The sequence below is a fragment of the Haliaeetus albicilla genome, chromosome 11, assembly GCF_947461875.1.
Source record: "Haliaeetus albicilla chromosome 11, bHalAlb1.1, whole genome shotgun sequence".
NCBI lineage: Eukaryota > Metazoa > Chordata > Aves > Accipitriformes > Accipitridae > Haliaeetus > Haliaeetus albicilla.
In genome coordinates, this window is record NC_091493.1 from 36,684,469 (window position 1) to 36,701,639 (window position 17,171).

The following is a 17,171-nucleotide window of genomic DNA, read 5'->3' on the forward strand; positions in this document are numbered from 1 at the left end:
GGGACAAAATTAGTTTGGACACTGTCTTGGCTGTTCTTCTAGTCCAACAGCAAAGAATTAGATGCAGTGAAGAAATCCTGGAGCTGTTAACTTCTCAGAGTTGTTTTGCTTTGGATGACTTATTCAGTGTTTAACAACAAGCTAAAGAGGTATTTGGCAGAAATGTAAGTGTAACAAGTGTGGCGTGCATGTTTTGATATCCAAAGTATAAATACTGCAAATCTTAGGTTACAACATTTATTTGCTCACTTACAATTTGTGGTAACGCCTTTAATAAACTTCTTCACCAAAAATGGATCTCTCAAATCAGATTTTTCATACTGTTCACTGCAGAATGTCTAAACAAGCCAACTCTGGAAAGCAGATGGGCTTTACCTGAATGAATGCAGTAATCAGATGTCTACGTGATAGTTTATTAGGTATTATTTCAAAGTCTAATAACATTTTACTGGCATATAAGAAATAAAGCCACTGGATTCCTATTGAAATTTTTATAATCCCATTGAGACGATTGACCATTCTGTTGAACACTTAGTGGAATTCTTCCACTAAAATTACTCTTAAATACTATAGGATCTGGTTGTGATGTGGGGACTCTAGGTCCTTAAAATTCTCCTAAAAATTTTAGAGGAAGAAGAGAAATTCTAGTTAAATTGCATAAACCAGGGAGAAAAAATAAAGAATGGCTATTGTTTTCTCTAAAATTCTGTAGTTTTTCTGAAGGATTCATTTCGCCTAATTCTGACATCATTTTAAGCAAAGTACCGCACCGCTTGTTGTCCGTCAGTAGTGCATAATATCTCATGAAATGCAATTTATCTGCATGGTGATTTTTATATGGCAGCACTGTAGCAGCCCAGCGAGCACAGGAAAAAGCCATGGTCTTGGCTGTCCAAGCTACATTTTGCTGTGTCCCTGAAGCCTCAATGATCTGCTTGACCCACTGCTCTGCTTTCAGCCCTGGCACCCAGGTCAGCAGAGGCTTTGTACATCACATAGAAGTGCTACACATACACACTTCTGGTAAGACACAGGCTGAGGGCAGAAAATCTCTGCTGTATGTCCTAAATTTCAGTAGGATTCAATGCAAATTATGACATCTCCTTGTTCTTTAGCATAAAATATTTTGACAACAATGAATGAAAGAAACATACAAACATGAAATGTGTTCTCAAAACATGCAATTTTATTCCTATTAACAAAGTGAAAAAAATTTAGTGCTGTTTTCTTAATAGAGTTTTACTTAGACTTCTTTCAGATACTGAAATTCATTTTCTCTCCTTTGCTTTCCTATTTTGCTTTTCTTATTATTAAAGAATTTCCTTTCTTGCTGAAATAGTTCATGTTCAGGCTGCTGTCTAAATTTTCTGTAGAAATCTTGCATGAAATGTGTGCAGCTGATTTGGAGATCTGGAAGAGAGGAAGAAAAAAGGTGTGTATCAGCTCTGTCTTCACAAGCATCTACTGTTGGGCTAGGCAAGCACCTACTAGGATCGATGGGCCAAGAGGACAGGATAGATGACTTCTTAGGGTCACTTCCAGCTTATGTGTCTGACTGTGTTTGTGCTCAATCCCCTCTCCCCCAAAGTGACCCGTCTCCAGCTGGTGAACGGAAGGCACAGATGTGAAGGTCGCGTTGAGCTCTATTACAAAGGACGGCTGGGGACAGTTTGTGATGATTTCTGGGACCTTTCCGATGCCCAGGTTGTGTGCAGGCAGCTGGGATGCGGCCGGGCCATTGCAGCTCCAGGCAGCGCTTACTTTGGGCAAGGCTCAGGCGAGATCCTGCTGGACAATGTGAAGTGCAATGGAAATGAGGTCTTCTTGTGGCGTTGTAATCACTCTGGATGGAGGAGGCACAACTGTGACCACTATGAAGATGCTGGTGTTGTCTGTTCAGGTGCCGTCACATTTTTTCTTTTCTAAATACTTTTGCTATAAATTGCACTCAATACACGTGTGTCGGCATGGGGGTATGCAGACATTCTCCTCCTGAGATAACATTTCATTCATTCAAGACATATAGTGAAAACCTATACCAGATATACATCTAACCTTTCTTTCTACTTTATTATGAAGAATTTTCCATCTGTGGAAGGGCACACTCCCTCTGAAAAGGCTTGTTCTCAGGAAGCAGAGTCTGATCTTCCAACAACCCTGTCTTTTCACTCTGCTGACCCTCCAGAGCCAGCATGGACTCATGTTTTTCTCACTAGGGTAGTATACAAACTGTGCTTGGTCATTCCATGCAAAGCAATTAAAAACCCAAGGATCAGATATGCATTGCAATATGCAGAACTTATTCCATCTAACCACCCAGCAGTGACAAAGAGAATAAGGAAACAAGTCAAAATTAGAGGCAAAGCTATGTCTGATAGGCAATGTTCATTGCAGAGGAATGGGGTGAGGTGAAACTCTTCTTATGGCAAGCCTTAATGCATTCGTTATGGGCAATAATAATTTCACAGTCACAACCCAAATTGTCATAGCTAACAACTCACTTTGCATTGTTTCTGTATTTTTCAAGTTTTCTTTCAAGCTTAGGTCCATTAATATTCTTTTCCTTTACAAATGTCCATCCATTTTGAGTACTCTGTCACCTTGCTGTTTTCTGATTTTACTTTCGCCTTATTTTTTAAGAAAAGGTAGTTAATTTGTGTTATTTTCTCCTGTATTAACAACAGATCATCATGAACTGAGACATAGCTGATGACAACAAGTTGTTCAGGTGTTTTATATTTATTGCAGTGTTCTACATTTTCTCAAAGAGGAAGACCCTAGAGAGCTGAATTCATGCTAGAAGAAAATGCTAGCTACATCACTGTCTTGCACTTAGAAGAAAACAACAGAACTTGCTGCAATACCTCTATTACCATATGCGCGCCGTGTTCAGTGTCTTTTTAAGTGCTGTTTATTTCTTGCTTGCATACGTAACTCCAGTGCCTACAACAGACTGGCCGTATTCCAGAGGTGATTCATGCTGGCCTGATCCACTCCTGGCCTTGCCTCAAGCACCACCCCAGGACCACTGCCCGGGCTGCTCCTGGGGATGACCTGAGCCCCTGCAGAAGGGTGTCCGCAATGGGGACAGGTCCAAGCCCTGCTGCTGGCAGCAACCCTACAGCTCCCAGCTCCATGGCAGGAGCCTGCAGAGGACAGTCTCCAGCCATGTCTGGGCCGTGGTGTCCTGTGGCTGGGAGCAGATGCCACATCGGTACCTTTCCCTGCTGTCACCATCTGGAAATACCACTTTCAGGAAAAATTTTCAATTGGCTGTTGCCCACTTCCATTCTCTCCATTGACCCCAGTCAAGATGGAGTATGCCATCAGAGTAATTTGTCTTGATTTTGCTTCATCCTTGAGGAACTGGGCTTGTAGCTAACACACAGAGGTACCCATTGCCCAAGCATGGTCCTCATGTGGGTGGCATTTTCCTTCCATATTCACAGGAAAGACCACCACAGTGCCGATGACCTCCACAGTGCCAACAACCTCAGCACTGGAGAATGCCTCCACAGCACAGATGACCTCTATAGAGGAGACAGCCACCGCAGAACCAATGACCTCTCTAGCAGAGACAACCATCACAGCAGCAACAACCCTCACAGGGGAGACAACCTCCCTACTGGAGATTATCACAACAGCATTAACAAATCCCATGCTGGAGATGGTGTCCCTAGTGGAGACAACCACCACAGCACCAACAACCCTCACAGCAGAGACAACCTCCCTAGCAGAGACGACCACCGCAGCATCACTGACTTCCCTAATGGAGACATCCTCTCTAGCGGAGATGACCACCACAGCACCAATGACCTCCATAGTGGAGACAACCACCACAGCACTAATGACCTCCCTACGAGAGACGTCCTCCCTAGCAGAGACCACCGGAGTGCCAATAACCACCCCAGCAGAGACGACCACCCCAGCAGAGACGACCACCCCAGCGGAAACGACCACCCCAGCAACAACGGCTAGCAGAGCAGAGGACAGCACACCAGGTAACCCTGTCCACCATCAGGGATCTCCTTAGTGCCCCTGATCTCCCTTCCCAGACCTGATTTCACTGGAGGGAGTCCCCCACCCTTAGGCCACTCCAGTTAGACCATTCCTGGCACCCAAGTCCACAGTGAGGGTGCAAGCAGAACATGGTAAACTGGGGGGGGGGGAGGCTTAAGGCCAGGACCTCTATAGCCATTGCTGGTGAAGGAAACTGTTCGGGGAGGGATTTCCTCTCACTGCGACTGGGGCTATTGCACCAGGTGATCATTCAGCCTTTACCCCTCCAGCTCCTGCACAGGTAGTACCATAGCTATTTCCTAGACAGGCTCTGGGATTTGGGATGTAACTGGAAAAGAGAAAGCTGCTGCATCAAGTATTTTTTCATTCATGTTAGACGTCCACGGGCATGTCGTTCCTGCCCTGGGAGTAGGTGGCTGTGTGAAACACAGAAGTCAAGATGGTCATTTCAATTGAATGAAAGACCTCCACATGATGTGAAGTGCCATAGGACAGGGGTTCCTTGAAGGCAGGCTACTTTGGGGTGCATGACATGCGCTGACTGAGTTCAGAGCCTTTTTCATTGACACCAAATTCTTACTTGCATCCATAGCTGCAGTGTCCACCACAGACGGGCCATATTCAACAGGTAATTCACGCCCAGCAGACCTATCCCTGGCCTTACAGCAACCATGCAGGCTCCTTGCTGTAGGGCCCTGACTGGGGACCCTGGGTGCTGGGCTGTCGGGACCCTAACCCAGTGCCTTGTGCCGTGTCCCAGGCACCCTCCTGCGTCTCTCCGGTGGGAGGAACGGCTGCGAGGGCCGCGTGGAGGTGTACAGCGGCAGCAGCTGGGGGACGGTGTGCGACGACCTGTGGGACCTGAGCGATGCCCAGGTGGTGTGCCGGCAGCTGGGCTGCGGCCAGCCCACGGCCGCCCCGGGCAACGCGCGCTTCGGCCTCGGCTCCGGGAACATCTTTCTGGATGACGTGCAGTGCCGCGGGGACGAGTCCTCCCTCCAGATGTGCAGGCACAACGGCTGGGGCGTGCACAACTGCAGGCACGTGGAGGACGCCAGCGTCATCTGCGCAGGTGCGTGGGCACCAGAGCCCACCAGCTCTACCGCAGGTAACACCGGGCAGGTTTCGGTGACCTCTCTTGGGAGCAGATGATCTTACCTCCCTCGGTAGAGCCAGGGCAGAGCAGTGAGGTTGGGGGCTTTTGCTGCCTGCTGCTGGAAGCCCGTGTCGTGCAAAAGCCCCGTTCTTGCACACAGAGGGCACAGCGGGCTCTCCATGCTCGCAGGTGTAGGTGCTCAGTGCAGGGTCAAAGAGCAGGATGGCAGGTTCACAGTTTGGGGAGGATGGGACAGGACTGGCGACACATTAATCTGGTGTCTGGAGGGCGAATGACAGGATTGAGCCTCACAGTGTCTTCCCCCATTAGTGGTCCAGTCTTGCATTTCCATTTCCACGTCCAAGGCCATGGCCATGGCCATCCATTGCCACCAGCCTGCTGCAATCACTGCCCTTTCATTCACTCCATCTTCTTCCTTGCAGCTCTGCCTCCAAGCACTCCTGCTGCATGGATGTACACTACAGGTAATTCGTGCCCACCGACTTTATTCCCAGCCTTGCAGCGAGCCCCAGCCCAGCACGAGGAGAAGAGGGGAACATGTTGGCCTGCCCCTGCCCAGTGCAGGGCTGCTGCTCCCCTCTGCCCATGACATCTCCAGGGTGCATGAGTGGTGCCCCGCAGGCGATGGGCCACACTCAAGGTGTACAAAGGGTTTTTCTGCAAGTACCCCTGTGCCCCAAGCAGCACCCAGGACCCCCAGGAACCTCAGATAGACCCCCCCACCAGGTCCCTGCTCATTGTGCATCTGCCTTCTGCACACCCAGGGTCTTTGCTCAGCCACTGCCCTCCCCGGATCCCTTCAGGTCTGCACGATGCCAGCTCATGGTCACTGTGGCCAAATCTCCAAAACAACCAGCGAGGTGGGGACCTTGGGTGCAAGGGTGATGGGATTCTAACTCAGTGCCAGGATAGAGCCCCACTCTCTCTCCCACCATGAGTGCTCCAGCCTTGCATTTCCATTTCCATGTCCATTTCCATGTCCATGACCATGACCACGTGCATTTCCATGCCCATGACCATCCATTGCCACAAGCCTGCTGCAATCACTACCCTTTCATTCACTCCATCTTTTTCCTTGCGGCTGAATATTCAACCCCTCCTGCTGAATGGACATACACTACAGGTAATTCATGCCCACCCACCTTATTCCCAGCCTTGCAGCGAGCCCCAGCCCAGCACGAGAGGAGAAGAGGGGGGACAAGCTGGCTTGTGCCTGCCCAGTGCAGGGCTGCTGCTCCCCTCTGCCCATGACATCTCCAGGGTGCATGAGTGGTGCCCAACAGGGGATGGGCCACACTCAAGGTGTACAAAGGGGTTTTCTGCAAATGCCCCCATGCCCCACAAGCAGCCCCCAGGACCCCCAGGAACCTCTGATAGACCCCCTCACCAGGTCCCTGCTCATTGTGCATCTACATTCTGAACACCCAGGGTCTTTGCTCAGCCACTGCCCTCCCCAGATCCCTTCAGATCTGCACCACCCCAGCTCATGGTCACTGTCGACAAATCTCCAACACAACCGGGGAGGTGGGGACCTGGGTGCTGGGCTGTCGGGACCCTAACCCAGTGCCTTGTGCCGTGTCCCAGGCACCCTCCTGCGTCTCTCCGGTGGGAGGAACGGCTGCGAGGGCCGCGTGGAGGTGTACAGCGGCAGCAGCTGGGGGACGGTGTGCGACGACCTGTGGGACCTGAGCGATGCCCAGGTGGTGTGCCGGCAGCTGGGCTGCGGCCAGCCCACGGCCGCCCCGGGCAACGCGCGCTTCGGCCTCGGCTCCGGGAACATCTTTCTGGATGACGTGCAGTGCCGCGGGGACGAGTCCTCCCTCCAGATGTGCAGGCACAACGGCTGGGGCGTGCACAACTGCAGGCACGTGGAGGACGCCAGCGTCATCTGCGCAGGTGCGTGGGCACCAGAGCCCACCAGCTCTACCGCAGGTAACACCGGGCAGGTTTCGGTGACCTCTCTTGGGAGCAGATGATCTTACCTCCCTCGGTAGAGCCAGGGCAGAGCAGTGAGGTTGGGGGCTTTTGCTGCCTGCTGCTGGAAGCCCGTGTCGTGCAAAAGCCCCGTTCTTGCACACAGAGGGCACAGCGGGCTCTCCATGCTCGCAGGTGTAGGTGCTCAGTGCAGGGTCAAAGAGCAGGATGGCAGGTTCACAGTTTGGGGAGGATGGGACAGGACTGGCGACACATTAATCTGGTGTCTGGAGGGCGAATGACAGGATTGAGCCTCACAGTGTCTTCCCCCATTAGTAGTCCAGTCTTGCATTTCCATTTCCACGTCCAAGGCCATGGCCATGGCCATCCATTGCCACCAGCCTGCTGCAATCACTGCCCTTTCATTCACTCCATCTTCTTCCTTGCAGCTCTGCCTCCAAGCACTCCTCTTGAATGGACATACACTACAGGTAATTCATGCCCACTGACTTTATTCCCAGCCTTGCAGTGAGCCCCAGCCCAGCACAAGAGGAGAGGAGGGGAACATGTTGGCCTGCCCCTGCCCAGTGCAGGGCTGCTGCTCCCCTCTGCCCATGACATCTCCAGGGTGCATGAGTGGTGCCCCGCAGGCGATGGGCCACACTCAGGGTGTACAAAGGGGTTCTCTGTAAATACCCCCATGCACGAGCAGCACCCAGAACCCCCAGGAACCTCCGATAGACACCCCCAGCAGATCCCTGCCCATTGTGCATGTGCCTTCTGCACACCCAGGGTCTTTGCTCAGCCACTGCCCTCCCCAGATCCCTTCAGATCTGCACCACCCCAGCTTATGGTCACTGTGGCCAAATCTCCAAAAAAGCCAGCGAGGTGGGGACCACAGGTGCAAGGTTGATGGGATTCTAACTCAGTCCCAAAATAGAGCCCCACTCTCTCTCCGCCCGATGAGTGCTCCAGCCTTGCATTTCCATTTCCATGTCCATGTCCATTTCCATGGCCATGGCAATGACCATGACTATGTGCATTTCCATGCCCATGACCATCCATTGCCACAGACAGCCATTGCCACAAGCCTGCTGCATTCGCTGCCTTTTCATTCACTCCATCTTCTTCCTTGCAGCTCTGCCTCCAAGCACTCCTGCTGAATGGATGTACACTACAGGTAATTCATGCCCACCCACCTTATTCCCAGCCTTGCAGCGAGCCCCAGTCCAGCATGAGAGGAGAAGAAGGGGGACAGGCTGGCTTGTGACAGGCTTGCATTTGCATTTGCATTTCCATTTCCGTTTCATTTCCATTTCCATGTCCATGGCCTTTACCATGTCCATGGCCACGGCCATCCATTGCCACCAGCCTGCTGCAATCACTGCCCTTTCATTCACTCCATCTTCTTCCTTGCAGCTCTGCCTCCAAGCACTCCTCTTGAATGGACATACACTACAGGTAATTCATGCCCACCCACCTTACTCCCAGCCTTGCAGCGAGCCCCAGCCCAGCACAAGAGGAGAGGAGGGGGAACATTCTGGCCTGCACCTGCCCAGTGCAGGGCTGCTGCTCCCCTCTGCCCATGACATCTCCAGGGTGCATGAGTGGTGCCCCGCAGGCGATGGGCCACACTCAAGGTGTACAAAGGGGTTCTCTGTAAATACCTCCGTGCACAAGCAGCCCCCAGGACTCCCAGGAACCTCTGATAGACTCCCCCACCAGGTCCCTGCTCATTGTGTATCTGCCTTCTGCACGCCCAGGGTCTTTGCTCAGCCACTGCCCTCCCCAGATCCCTTCAGATCTGCACCACCCCAGCTCATGGTCCCTGTCGACAAATCTCCAACACAACCGGGAGGTGGGGACCTGGGTGCTGGGCTGTCGGGACCCTAACCCAGTGCCTTGTGCCGTGTCCCAGGCACCCTCCTGCGTCTCTCCGGTGGGAGGAACGGCTGCGAGGGCCGCGTGGAGGTGTACAGCGGCAGCAGCTGGGGGACGGTGTGCGACGACCTGTGGGACCTGAGCGATGCCCAGGTGGTGTGCCGGCAGCTGGGCTGCGGCCAGCCCACGGCCGCCCCGGGCAACGCGCGCTTCGGCCTCGGCTCCGGGAACATCTTTCTGGATGACGTGCAGTGCCGCGGGGACGAGTCCTCCCTCCAGATGTGCAGGCACAACGGCTGGGGCGTGCACAACTGCAGGCACGTGGAGGACGCCAGCGTCATCTGCGCAGGTGCGTGGGCACCAGAGCCCACCAGCTCTGCCATGGAGCTCACGGCCCTCTATGCCTTGTCCCCCATGTCCCCATCCCCTCCTTGCCACAATCCCCGTTGTGGTACCCTATGCTCTGTGGTGGGGCCATGCCTGTGTCCCAGCGCCTTTCTCCTGAGCAACACATCTCACTGAGGCTCTTCTTCCTCCACACCCACAGCTCCTCCAGTCACTCCAACACCTCCATCAGGTAATGCTCTTCTTTGGCTCTTCTCAAAGTTTTTTACTTGTGGGCTGTCTCCCTGTTGGGCTTTTTGAATATAATTTTTGTTTCTATGGCAATATCACTTTAAACTTGCATGATAATTCTTAGACAGCTGTGCTATCCCCTTGCATCTCAGTGACGCTTATTTTGCAGTTATACTGGTTGGCTGAGGACAAGCCATTTCCTCGCTGTGCTCTTCAGCTTGGTCAAGGCTTAGGACATGTTGTCTAAATCTCTAACTTTTTTAACCACACACATCACCATTGGTAGGGTCGTATATGTACTTTGGTCAGAACTGATGATCTAAAGGGCAACAACATCAAACCATGCCAGGACTACATGTACAGTGTAATTTTATTGACATTAATTTTTTGGGTGCATGCTACAGTTTCCTTATTGTTATGATTTCTATACAGCACTCATAAACCATTTTTTCTCCTAAATTTTTTGCATTTTCCATATGTGTTTTATCTACTTCCCTGATGGTATAATTTAATTTGTCTTCTTTTAGAGTTTCCTTAAAAAATGTGGCTTCTTTTTCAAAATTATACTGGTTTAATTTAAATGTTCTCCATTTGCATTCAGAGTCACAGGTGGTTTATCAGAGAAGCTGTGTCCAATGGGTAATTTTTTGCTCTTCTGCTTACTAGAGCTGTTATGGTCTTCAGCCTGCTACTTTTGCATTAGAAAGCAGATTTTAGGTTTAGAGCTTGACCATTCACAGTAGAAAAAGGTATGAAAGTGAAGGTGCCTGAGAGCCCATCCAGTCTGATCCGAGAAATGGGCAGTGTCTGGGTACAGCTGATGCTCCCGTGCTTGGAATAGCCCCAGAATCCCAAAATCCTGAGGCAGAGAGGAGTCTGCTGCATGGGGGGGTATCACTGTGCAGGAACATAAAATGGAGGGGTGTTGTCTTTACGTGTCACCTGTTGTAGGAATTAAGTTCAGAGCTTGTGCTTACCTTCATATAGGGAAACTTTTAGGATTATCTGTGTGTTTAACATAAGAATTAAATGCCATTCATGCTGGCAGGAACATGAAAGATTTTTGCAGCTATGCTTATAGGAGAAACGAGATTTATTTAAGACTTGGCCCAGCAGCCTGGAGTGCTTATTTCAGTCTGAGACAATAAAATTACAGAGTTTCCTAGAAGGCTGGCAACTTATTTATCCTCCAAAGTCCTTAGAGGAATAAAGACAAGCAGCAGAGTAACCAAGGGGATGCTATCTGTTCAGGAAGGTACTTCCATTTTGACTGTCATGACACCTCCCAGAATCAGATCTCCACTGCGGAAAGGAGAGACCAGGGCAGAAAGCATCAAGGTGTTACCAGCCCAGCCTGAAGAGGGTGGTCTGACACCATGGATGAGAATCCCAACTCCAACATGAAAGTAAACCTAAAGCAAAAACAAATATTTGTTTTGATTTGGGTTATACAGAATATCACCAGCAGTCAACAGCAGACCTGCTTTTCAGCAGCTGCAGATGAGAGTCATACAGGTCAAGTACAATTTTGTAGAGGTCACTGTAAGAAAATTCTCTTCCATTTCTTTCAGCAGCACCTTATTTTTGTGGTGGCTCATTCTCAAATTCCTCTGGGATGCTGCAGAGTCCCTTCTACCCTGGAAATTATCCAAACAACGCTGACTGCGTGTGGGAAATACAAGTGGAGAACAATTTCCGTGTTATGCTCACATTTAGAGATATCGCGTAAGTAAAACATTGATTCCCTGGGCAAATAAGAAAGTAAAAACTTACTTGAGAGTCTGAAAACTTATTTGAACAGGCAACCTTCCCAATTTTAAAGGTACTTTCGATAACATCCAGCAGTTGGAAGACTAGAACAAAATATGGATTATTGTAGTATTCTCTGCTCACAATTTTCTGCTATGGCTACATCCAAAACAAATAAAACCTCTGTTGTGAAAACTTTAAGTGCTGAAAGATTTTATCACATGTTAGGCAGTTAAATCAGAGTTTCTGAAACACATCTGACAAGGTGCTGACATTTGTTCACCAGGATGCAAAGCCACAGATGCCGGTATGACTATGTTGAAGTCTACGACGGACCTCCACATTCTTCCCCGCTTCTTGGGAGACTTTGTTCTGGCTCCTTTCCCATGTACATATCCTCTTCAAACATGATGACCATTCGCTTTCACAGCGATTCCAGATACACCTTCAGAGGGTTTCAGGCTTACTACTCCTCCATTCCAGCAGATCACAACACTAGTAAGTTCCCCGTTGGTGTTTCTCAATGTGCAAGCCTGTTTATTGCTTTCGTTTGCAAAATAAATATTTGTGAGTATTTAAAGATATTGGGGAATGAAATGATGCATGTGAAATATGATGGCTTGGTGTGAACTGCGCCTTCTAAATTAAGGAAAAAACAACATTTTGTTCAATTCCAACCTTTAATCATTAACAAATTCCAGAAGTCACTATTATATTGTTTCTTCTTCTTCTACCAGCCCTTCTGTGCTTGCCAGACTACATGCATGCAGTGGTGAGCAGAGACTATCTCCAGTCTCAAGGCTACTCGGCGCAGATGGTCACCCTGAACGACAGTCACTGTAAACCGAGAATCACGTCACGCGAGGTTATATTCAACATTCCCTACAACAGCTGTGGGACAATACGAGAGGTATGCTCACCGTTGTGCACGCTGAATTGCAGGACCCACTTTAAAAAATCATGAAAGGGCCATTGTGGTCCACAGTGCTAAGAAGTGAACCAACGAGACCCAAAGGTTTTTAGTGCTTTAGCTTTCCATGCCTTAGGGAATCCCCATGCTTAATAGAAATGAGCTTCTAGGGAGGAAAGCATGGGAGGAAGTTATATGAACTTTCCATGATTTAAAGTAGATGTAGTCTTGTAAGTGCCAGGCAGGTTTGGGATGACGGTTAGAGTTTTATACAGATGTTCAATGCCTTGGGTTTAACAGAGTTTTTCTCCACTGACTTCTGTTTAATTACATACTTCAGCAAGTTTATTTACAATGTGTGAGCAGAAAAGACTAACATCAAGTTTTTTGGCTTAAAGAGTTTAAGATTAATCTATATTTTTAAATTGCATATTACTCTATCAAAATTTAGAACATGGAACTTGACAAAAATGCAATTCCTCATTATAAATTACATGTTAAACAGGAGAATAATGATACAATCAACTATTCCAACATGATCAAAATTACATCTTCTGGGTACATAATCAAGAGGAAGAAGAATATTCACTTACATATCAGTTGCAAAATGCTACAAAACACATGGATGCAAATAATGTATGTTGCTGAGGATACCATAGATGTGAATGAAATTCAGTTTGGAAGATACGACGTGAACATCACTTTTTATGATTCCTCATCATTCTTGTGGCAAGTGCATGACTCTCCATACTACATTGAGTTGAACCAAGATTTGTACCTTCAAGCTTCTCTTCACAACTCTGACCCAAATCTGATTGTGTTTGTGGACACATGTGTGGCATCACCTGATCGTCATGATTTTAACACTCTGGCCTATGATATAATCAAGGATGGGTAAGAGCTTTCTCAAGTCGTTAGAAGCATAGCTGTGATACCCTTTCCACATTTAATTAAAAGAATAGAGCCAGTCTGAATTGGTTTAGATCTCATTACCAACAGACTGTTTAAAGGGGTCCAATTTTTTATTCTTACAGTATGAGCCTGGAAATAAGAAATGACATTTAGACCTTACTAACATTTTGTTTCACTTACTTCATCCTTGTCCTATATGCAAAATTCAAAGTAGTGGGATTGAGGTAGATTAGTTGAGATAGTGAAAACTGGCAGCAGGAATCCGTAGTCCTATTCTATTTTAGTAAAACCAGGTCAAGCATTAGACTCATTTTTTTATGCCTTGTACAGCACAGACATTAGTAAGAGGCTGTTCTCCCCTCTTCACCACTTACAGTCTCCTTCTCTTAGAAAAAAAGAGTTGCCAATGCTCTAGCTGCTTCATAGGACTTAAATAAGTCTATATTTTAAAAGCGTATGCTATGCTATAGAAGTTGCATTTTTATCCCATTGTGCTCTTAGTACCTGGCCATGATATAATTTTGTTTTAATCTGTTTATTTTTGCAGAAATATACATGTGTGTATCCATGAAGACTAATTCTCTTTTCCGTTTCTTCCTAGATGTGTTAGAGATTCTTCCTACACCACATACTACTCCCCCTACAGCCACTTTGCTCGGTTCAAATTTAATGCCTTCGAGTTCATCCGCCGCCATACGTTAGTGTACCTGCAGTGTGAGCTGGTGGTGTGCAGGCTCGGTGACTATTCCTCCCGCTGCTACCGGGGCTGTATTAACAGGTCCAAGAGAGATACAAGTTCTGTCGAGGAAGAAGTGAAGGTCGTTGTCGGACCACTTCAGCTTCGAGAAGGGGATGCTCAGAGTAGGAATACTGGTAAAGACAAATAAGTTTCTCCCATATTTACTCTAAGACTACTTTGGGCTTCAAGAAAAGCCATAGCTCTGCGTTTCTGATGTCTGTCACTGAAATCTGCTTTTACTAACTTTGCCATAAAAAGAAAGGGATTGTTTGGCTGATCCAAATGTCTACAACTCTCTTCTTCTTTCAACACCTTGCAAACCCCCTGTTTTCTCCTGCATGTATAAAAAGTATAACTGCTTTGCCTATCCCAAAGGAGAGGTAGCATGTAACCTATTTTAGTGCTATAACTCCATTGAACTATTTAGCTCCAGTCTGCTTGTGTAACATGAAGGCCAGCTGGGAGCAAACTCCCAGCCTTCTTGAGAAACATTTAATTCCCTCAGTTGTCTTCTGCTTATGCAGTTTGCTCAGTTAGTTAAGTTGTCATCCCTGCTAATACAAAGCCAAGTTGTCATCCCTGCTAATACAAAGCCTGTTCAAATAGTTTAAAGCAATGAATTTGTAAGAAGTTAGCTTCTTTCTGACCCTGATCTGGGATCTGGCATCCCTTTTAAAACAGCAGTTCTTTGTACGCTGATCTTTAATATACTGAGATCAAACCCCCTCTGCCTCCACTCACAGGGCTGGACTCTTCCAAGCCGCGTCCCCAGGCGGTTCCCGCTGCTGCTGATAATCCCCTCGCACCGGTCATTGCTGTTGCTGCCGTCCTGGCAGTTGTCGTTTTTGTCCTTGCCGGTTTTCTTGCAAGAACTGCACTGAAGAAACCGCTTTCCCATGAGGTGATGTGAGATCAAAAGTCAGCATCATCCACTAAATGACTACAGCGGAACGTCACATATTATGAGCCAACAAAATGCTTCGCTGATGACAGTCACATATGTGGCATTTGTAAGAAGCTGTGATATCTTTATCTACAATGAATCCTAGCCTGTTACAATGCTTTAGAATAACTTTGTAATCCTAACACCTCTTAAATGATTAAAAAATAATTCCAACACTCATGTCACAAGTTGTTTGGTACAATCGTTTTATTGGTTTTCTCCTCTTTAATTCTCTTCTCACATCCTTCTAAGACCATTTATCCGATGCCTCAAAATTTTGTGAGCTGGAGAGAAAATATGAGTGAGATATCAATAAATATTTCAAGGCTTATTAAAAGGGAGGAAGATTTAATTTGGGGAGAGGTAATAGGTCATGTCTGGAAAGGAAATGTAAAAATTGATCTTGGCATGGCATTTGGAGTTGTGGCTATACAATATTCTAATTATTTTGAGCATTGTTTTTAATGCTAAATTTCTCATTGAAACAATAATGGATCTATGCTTACTTATAAAATGCAGAGATGTCCAAGAAAAAGTGATCTGTTATGTGAGCAGTGTAATTTAAAATCAAAGGGAGAAGCGTTTACAAAGCAATAATTTTATTTTGTCTTTCAAATTAATGTCTCTGTGACGAAAATACAAATGAATGTTTTACTGTGTTGAGGAGTGTGGTCTGTTGGATTAAAAATTCGCCAAGTGATGGACTGAGCCCCTGTTTCTGAAATACTACATAGGAAATTTCTAAATATCTTAATGTGGGTTTCAAAAGGAATGAGCCAATTCTTTTTCTTTCTGCATATGCAGAAATTTACAGAAAATATCCGGCTCTAGGAAGCCAGATTGCTGACTCTTGATTCAGAAATGCCTTTTCTTTTGGTTTCTATTACTTTCTTCTGTGTGTCACACACAAAGCAAAATGACCCACATTGTTCAGGGAAACCTGAACCTGATCTTCTCCTACAGTTGGTGGTTCTTCTTTCTCCCAGTCCCTGCCTTTGCCTTCTGTGACTTGGGTGGTGCGGCGGGCACACTTGCTGGTGAAGACTGAGGCAAAAAAGTTATTGAGTACCTCAGCGTTCTCCATGTCTCAGGTAACCAGGTCTCCTGTTTCCTTCCAGAGAGGGACCACGTTTTTGAAACTCTTCTACATATTGCTGTGAAGAGGTGTGAGGTACCTCTGTTTTGTACGAGTGTTGGGCACACCTCTGCGTGTGAGGCTACAGCAAGGCATTTTAATAGAGTTAAACTGTAAAGGGTAGGTAAAAAATAAAATCTAGCAGCAAAGGTAGAACAAATGTCCAAACCTCACAGGGAAGGCCGTGAAGGCTTCCTTGGTTCCTCATTGATGACAGACATATTTGCAAGTCTGAGAAGCAACAGAGCACAGAAATCATCATGCCTTGAGAGGTCTAGAAAAAGTTCCCCAACCGTTTTAGTGCAACTACCGTTGCTCTTTTCTCTTGTGATTTCTGTTACCTCATGACGCACACCTCCTGCTCCTGAGATCCCTGCTATAGCCCTGGTCTCCTTGCTCCACATTGTGGCACTTGTCCCCATGAACACCACAGCCTGTTTCCCACAGGGCTGCTAGGTCCCTGCTGCTGCCTCCATCCTCTGAGCCAGCCACACGTGTGCCACCTCCTCCTCGGCCACGGGCACTGCTGCTCACCCAGAACATAAAAAGCACATCAGCCAGATCTTCCCTCTGCACCCTCAGCACCTCCACCCCAGCCCAACGTCTTCCCACCAGACATTTCCCTAACTTGCCTAGGCAATCTCTTCTCATGCTTAACGAGACTCACTATGGAAATTAGCATCACCGTTGACAAGGCTTTTCACAATGTCTATCCTCAGGTTTCACTGTTGCTGGTCAAGCCCATTAGTTCTTGCCCTGTCCCTCCTGGCCATGGGGAGTAATTTTCTCCCCTTTCTCTTTAGGTGCATTTTACTAGTTGAAGATTGATGTTTTTTCCATTAAATTTTCACTTTTCTAGATTAAATAAATCCAAATTCAAAAGATACTGACCTGTTGCAGGTGTTTTGTTTGCAATAATTAAGGCTGAATCACACAATCTGATCACACAATCAAGCCTGATTGACAAGGCTTGTCAAATCAGTTGGAAGCCTTTCCATTGACATACATCCTAAACCAGGCAAAACTGTAAATCTCATCCAGAAGATTGAATCTCAGCCAGGACACATTTCAGGTCTTACCAAAATGTCATTTAAACATTGAAAGACATTTCAGTTTTCAGTAACTATAGTTTCAGAGAGATAGATTCTGTCTTTCCTCCTCTTTCTGTATGAAGACTGTGAGACCTGTATTTTGTCCTCAGACAGTCATGCAAACCTGTTGAGTCTAAGGAAGTTTTCTGTGGGTGTGTGAGTGACTAGAATAGACGAAATGTGG

At 47.3% G+C, this 17,171-nt stretch overlaps 2 protein-coding genes across 2 annotated transcripts in view; both read left to right on the forward strand.

Annotated features, from left to right (window-relative positions):
- DMBT1 (deleted in malignant brain tumors 1) overlaps nt 1-15,260 on the forward strand; it is a 36,373-nt gene extending 21,113 nt beyond the window's left edge. The window contains 8 exon segments of the mRNA XM_069795708.1: nt 1,589-1,900; nt 9,456-9,509; nt 11,083-11,233; nt 11,544-11,755; nt 11,995-12,167; nt 12,673-13,061; nt 13,681-13,952; nt 14,562-15,260. Of these exon segments, the coding sequence (XP_069651809.1) occupies nt 1,589-1,900; nt 9,456-9,509; nt 11,083-11,233; nt 11,544-11,755; nt 11,995-12,167; nt 12,673-13,061; nt 13,681-13,952; nt 14,562-14,728 (1,730 nt within the window). The 3' untranslated portion in view covers nt 14,729-15,260.
- Nucleotides 4,409-9,437, forward strand: LOC138687659 (scavenger receptor cysteine-rich domain-containing group B protein-like). Its single transcript, XM_069795727.1, has 7 exons — nt 4,409-4,428; nt 4,809-5,092; nt 5,941-6,010; nt 6,702-7,033; nt 7,084-7,089; nt 8,970-9,377; nt 9,424-9,437. The coding sequence occupies exons 1-7, from the start codon at nt 4,409-4,411 to the stop codon at nt 9,435-9,437; spliced, it is 1,134 nt and encodes a 377-aa protein (XP_069651828.1).
- Nucleotides 15,261-17,171: the final 1,911 nt, after the last annotated feature.

Coding starts and splice junctions, on each gene's coding strand:
- LOC138687659 (XM_069795727.1), top strand. CDS start 4,409: ATGTCGTTCCTGCCCTGGGA. Junction 5,093..5,940: donor CGCCAGCGTCATCTGCGCAG/GTGCGTGGGCAC, acceptor GGATCCCTTCAG/GTCTGCACGATGCCAGCTCA. Junction 6,011..6,701: donor CAGCGAGGTGGGGACCTTGG/GTGCAAGGGTGA, acceptor ACCCTAACCCAG/TGCCTTGTGCCGTGTCCCAG.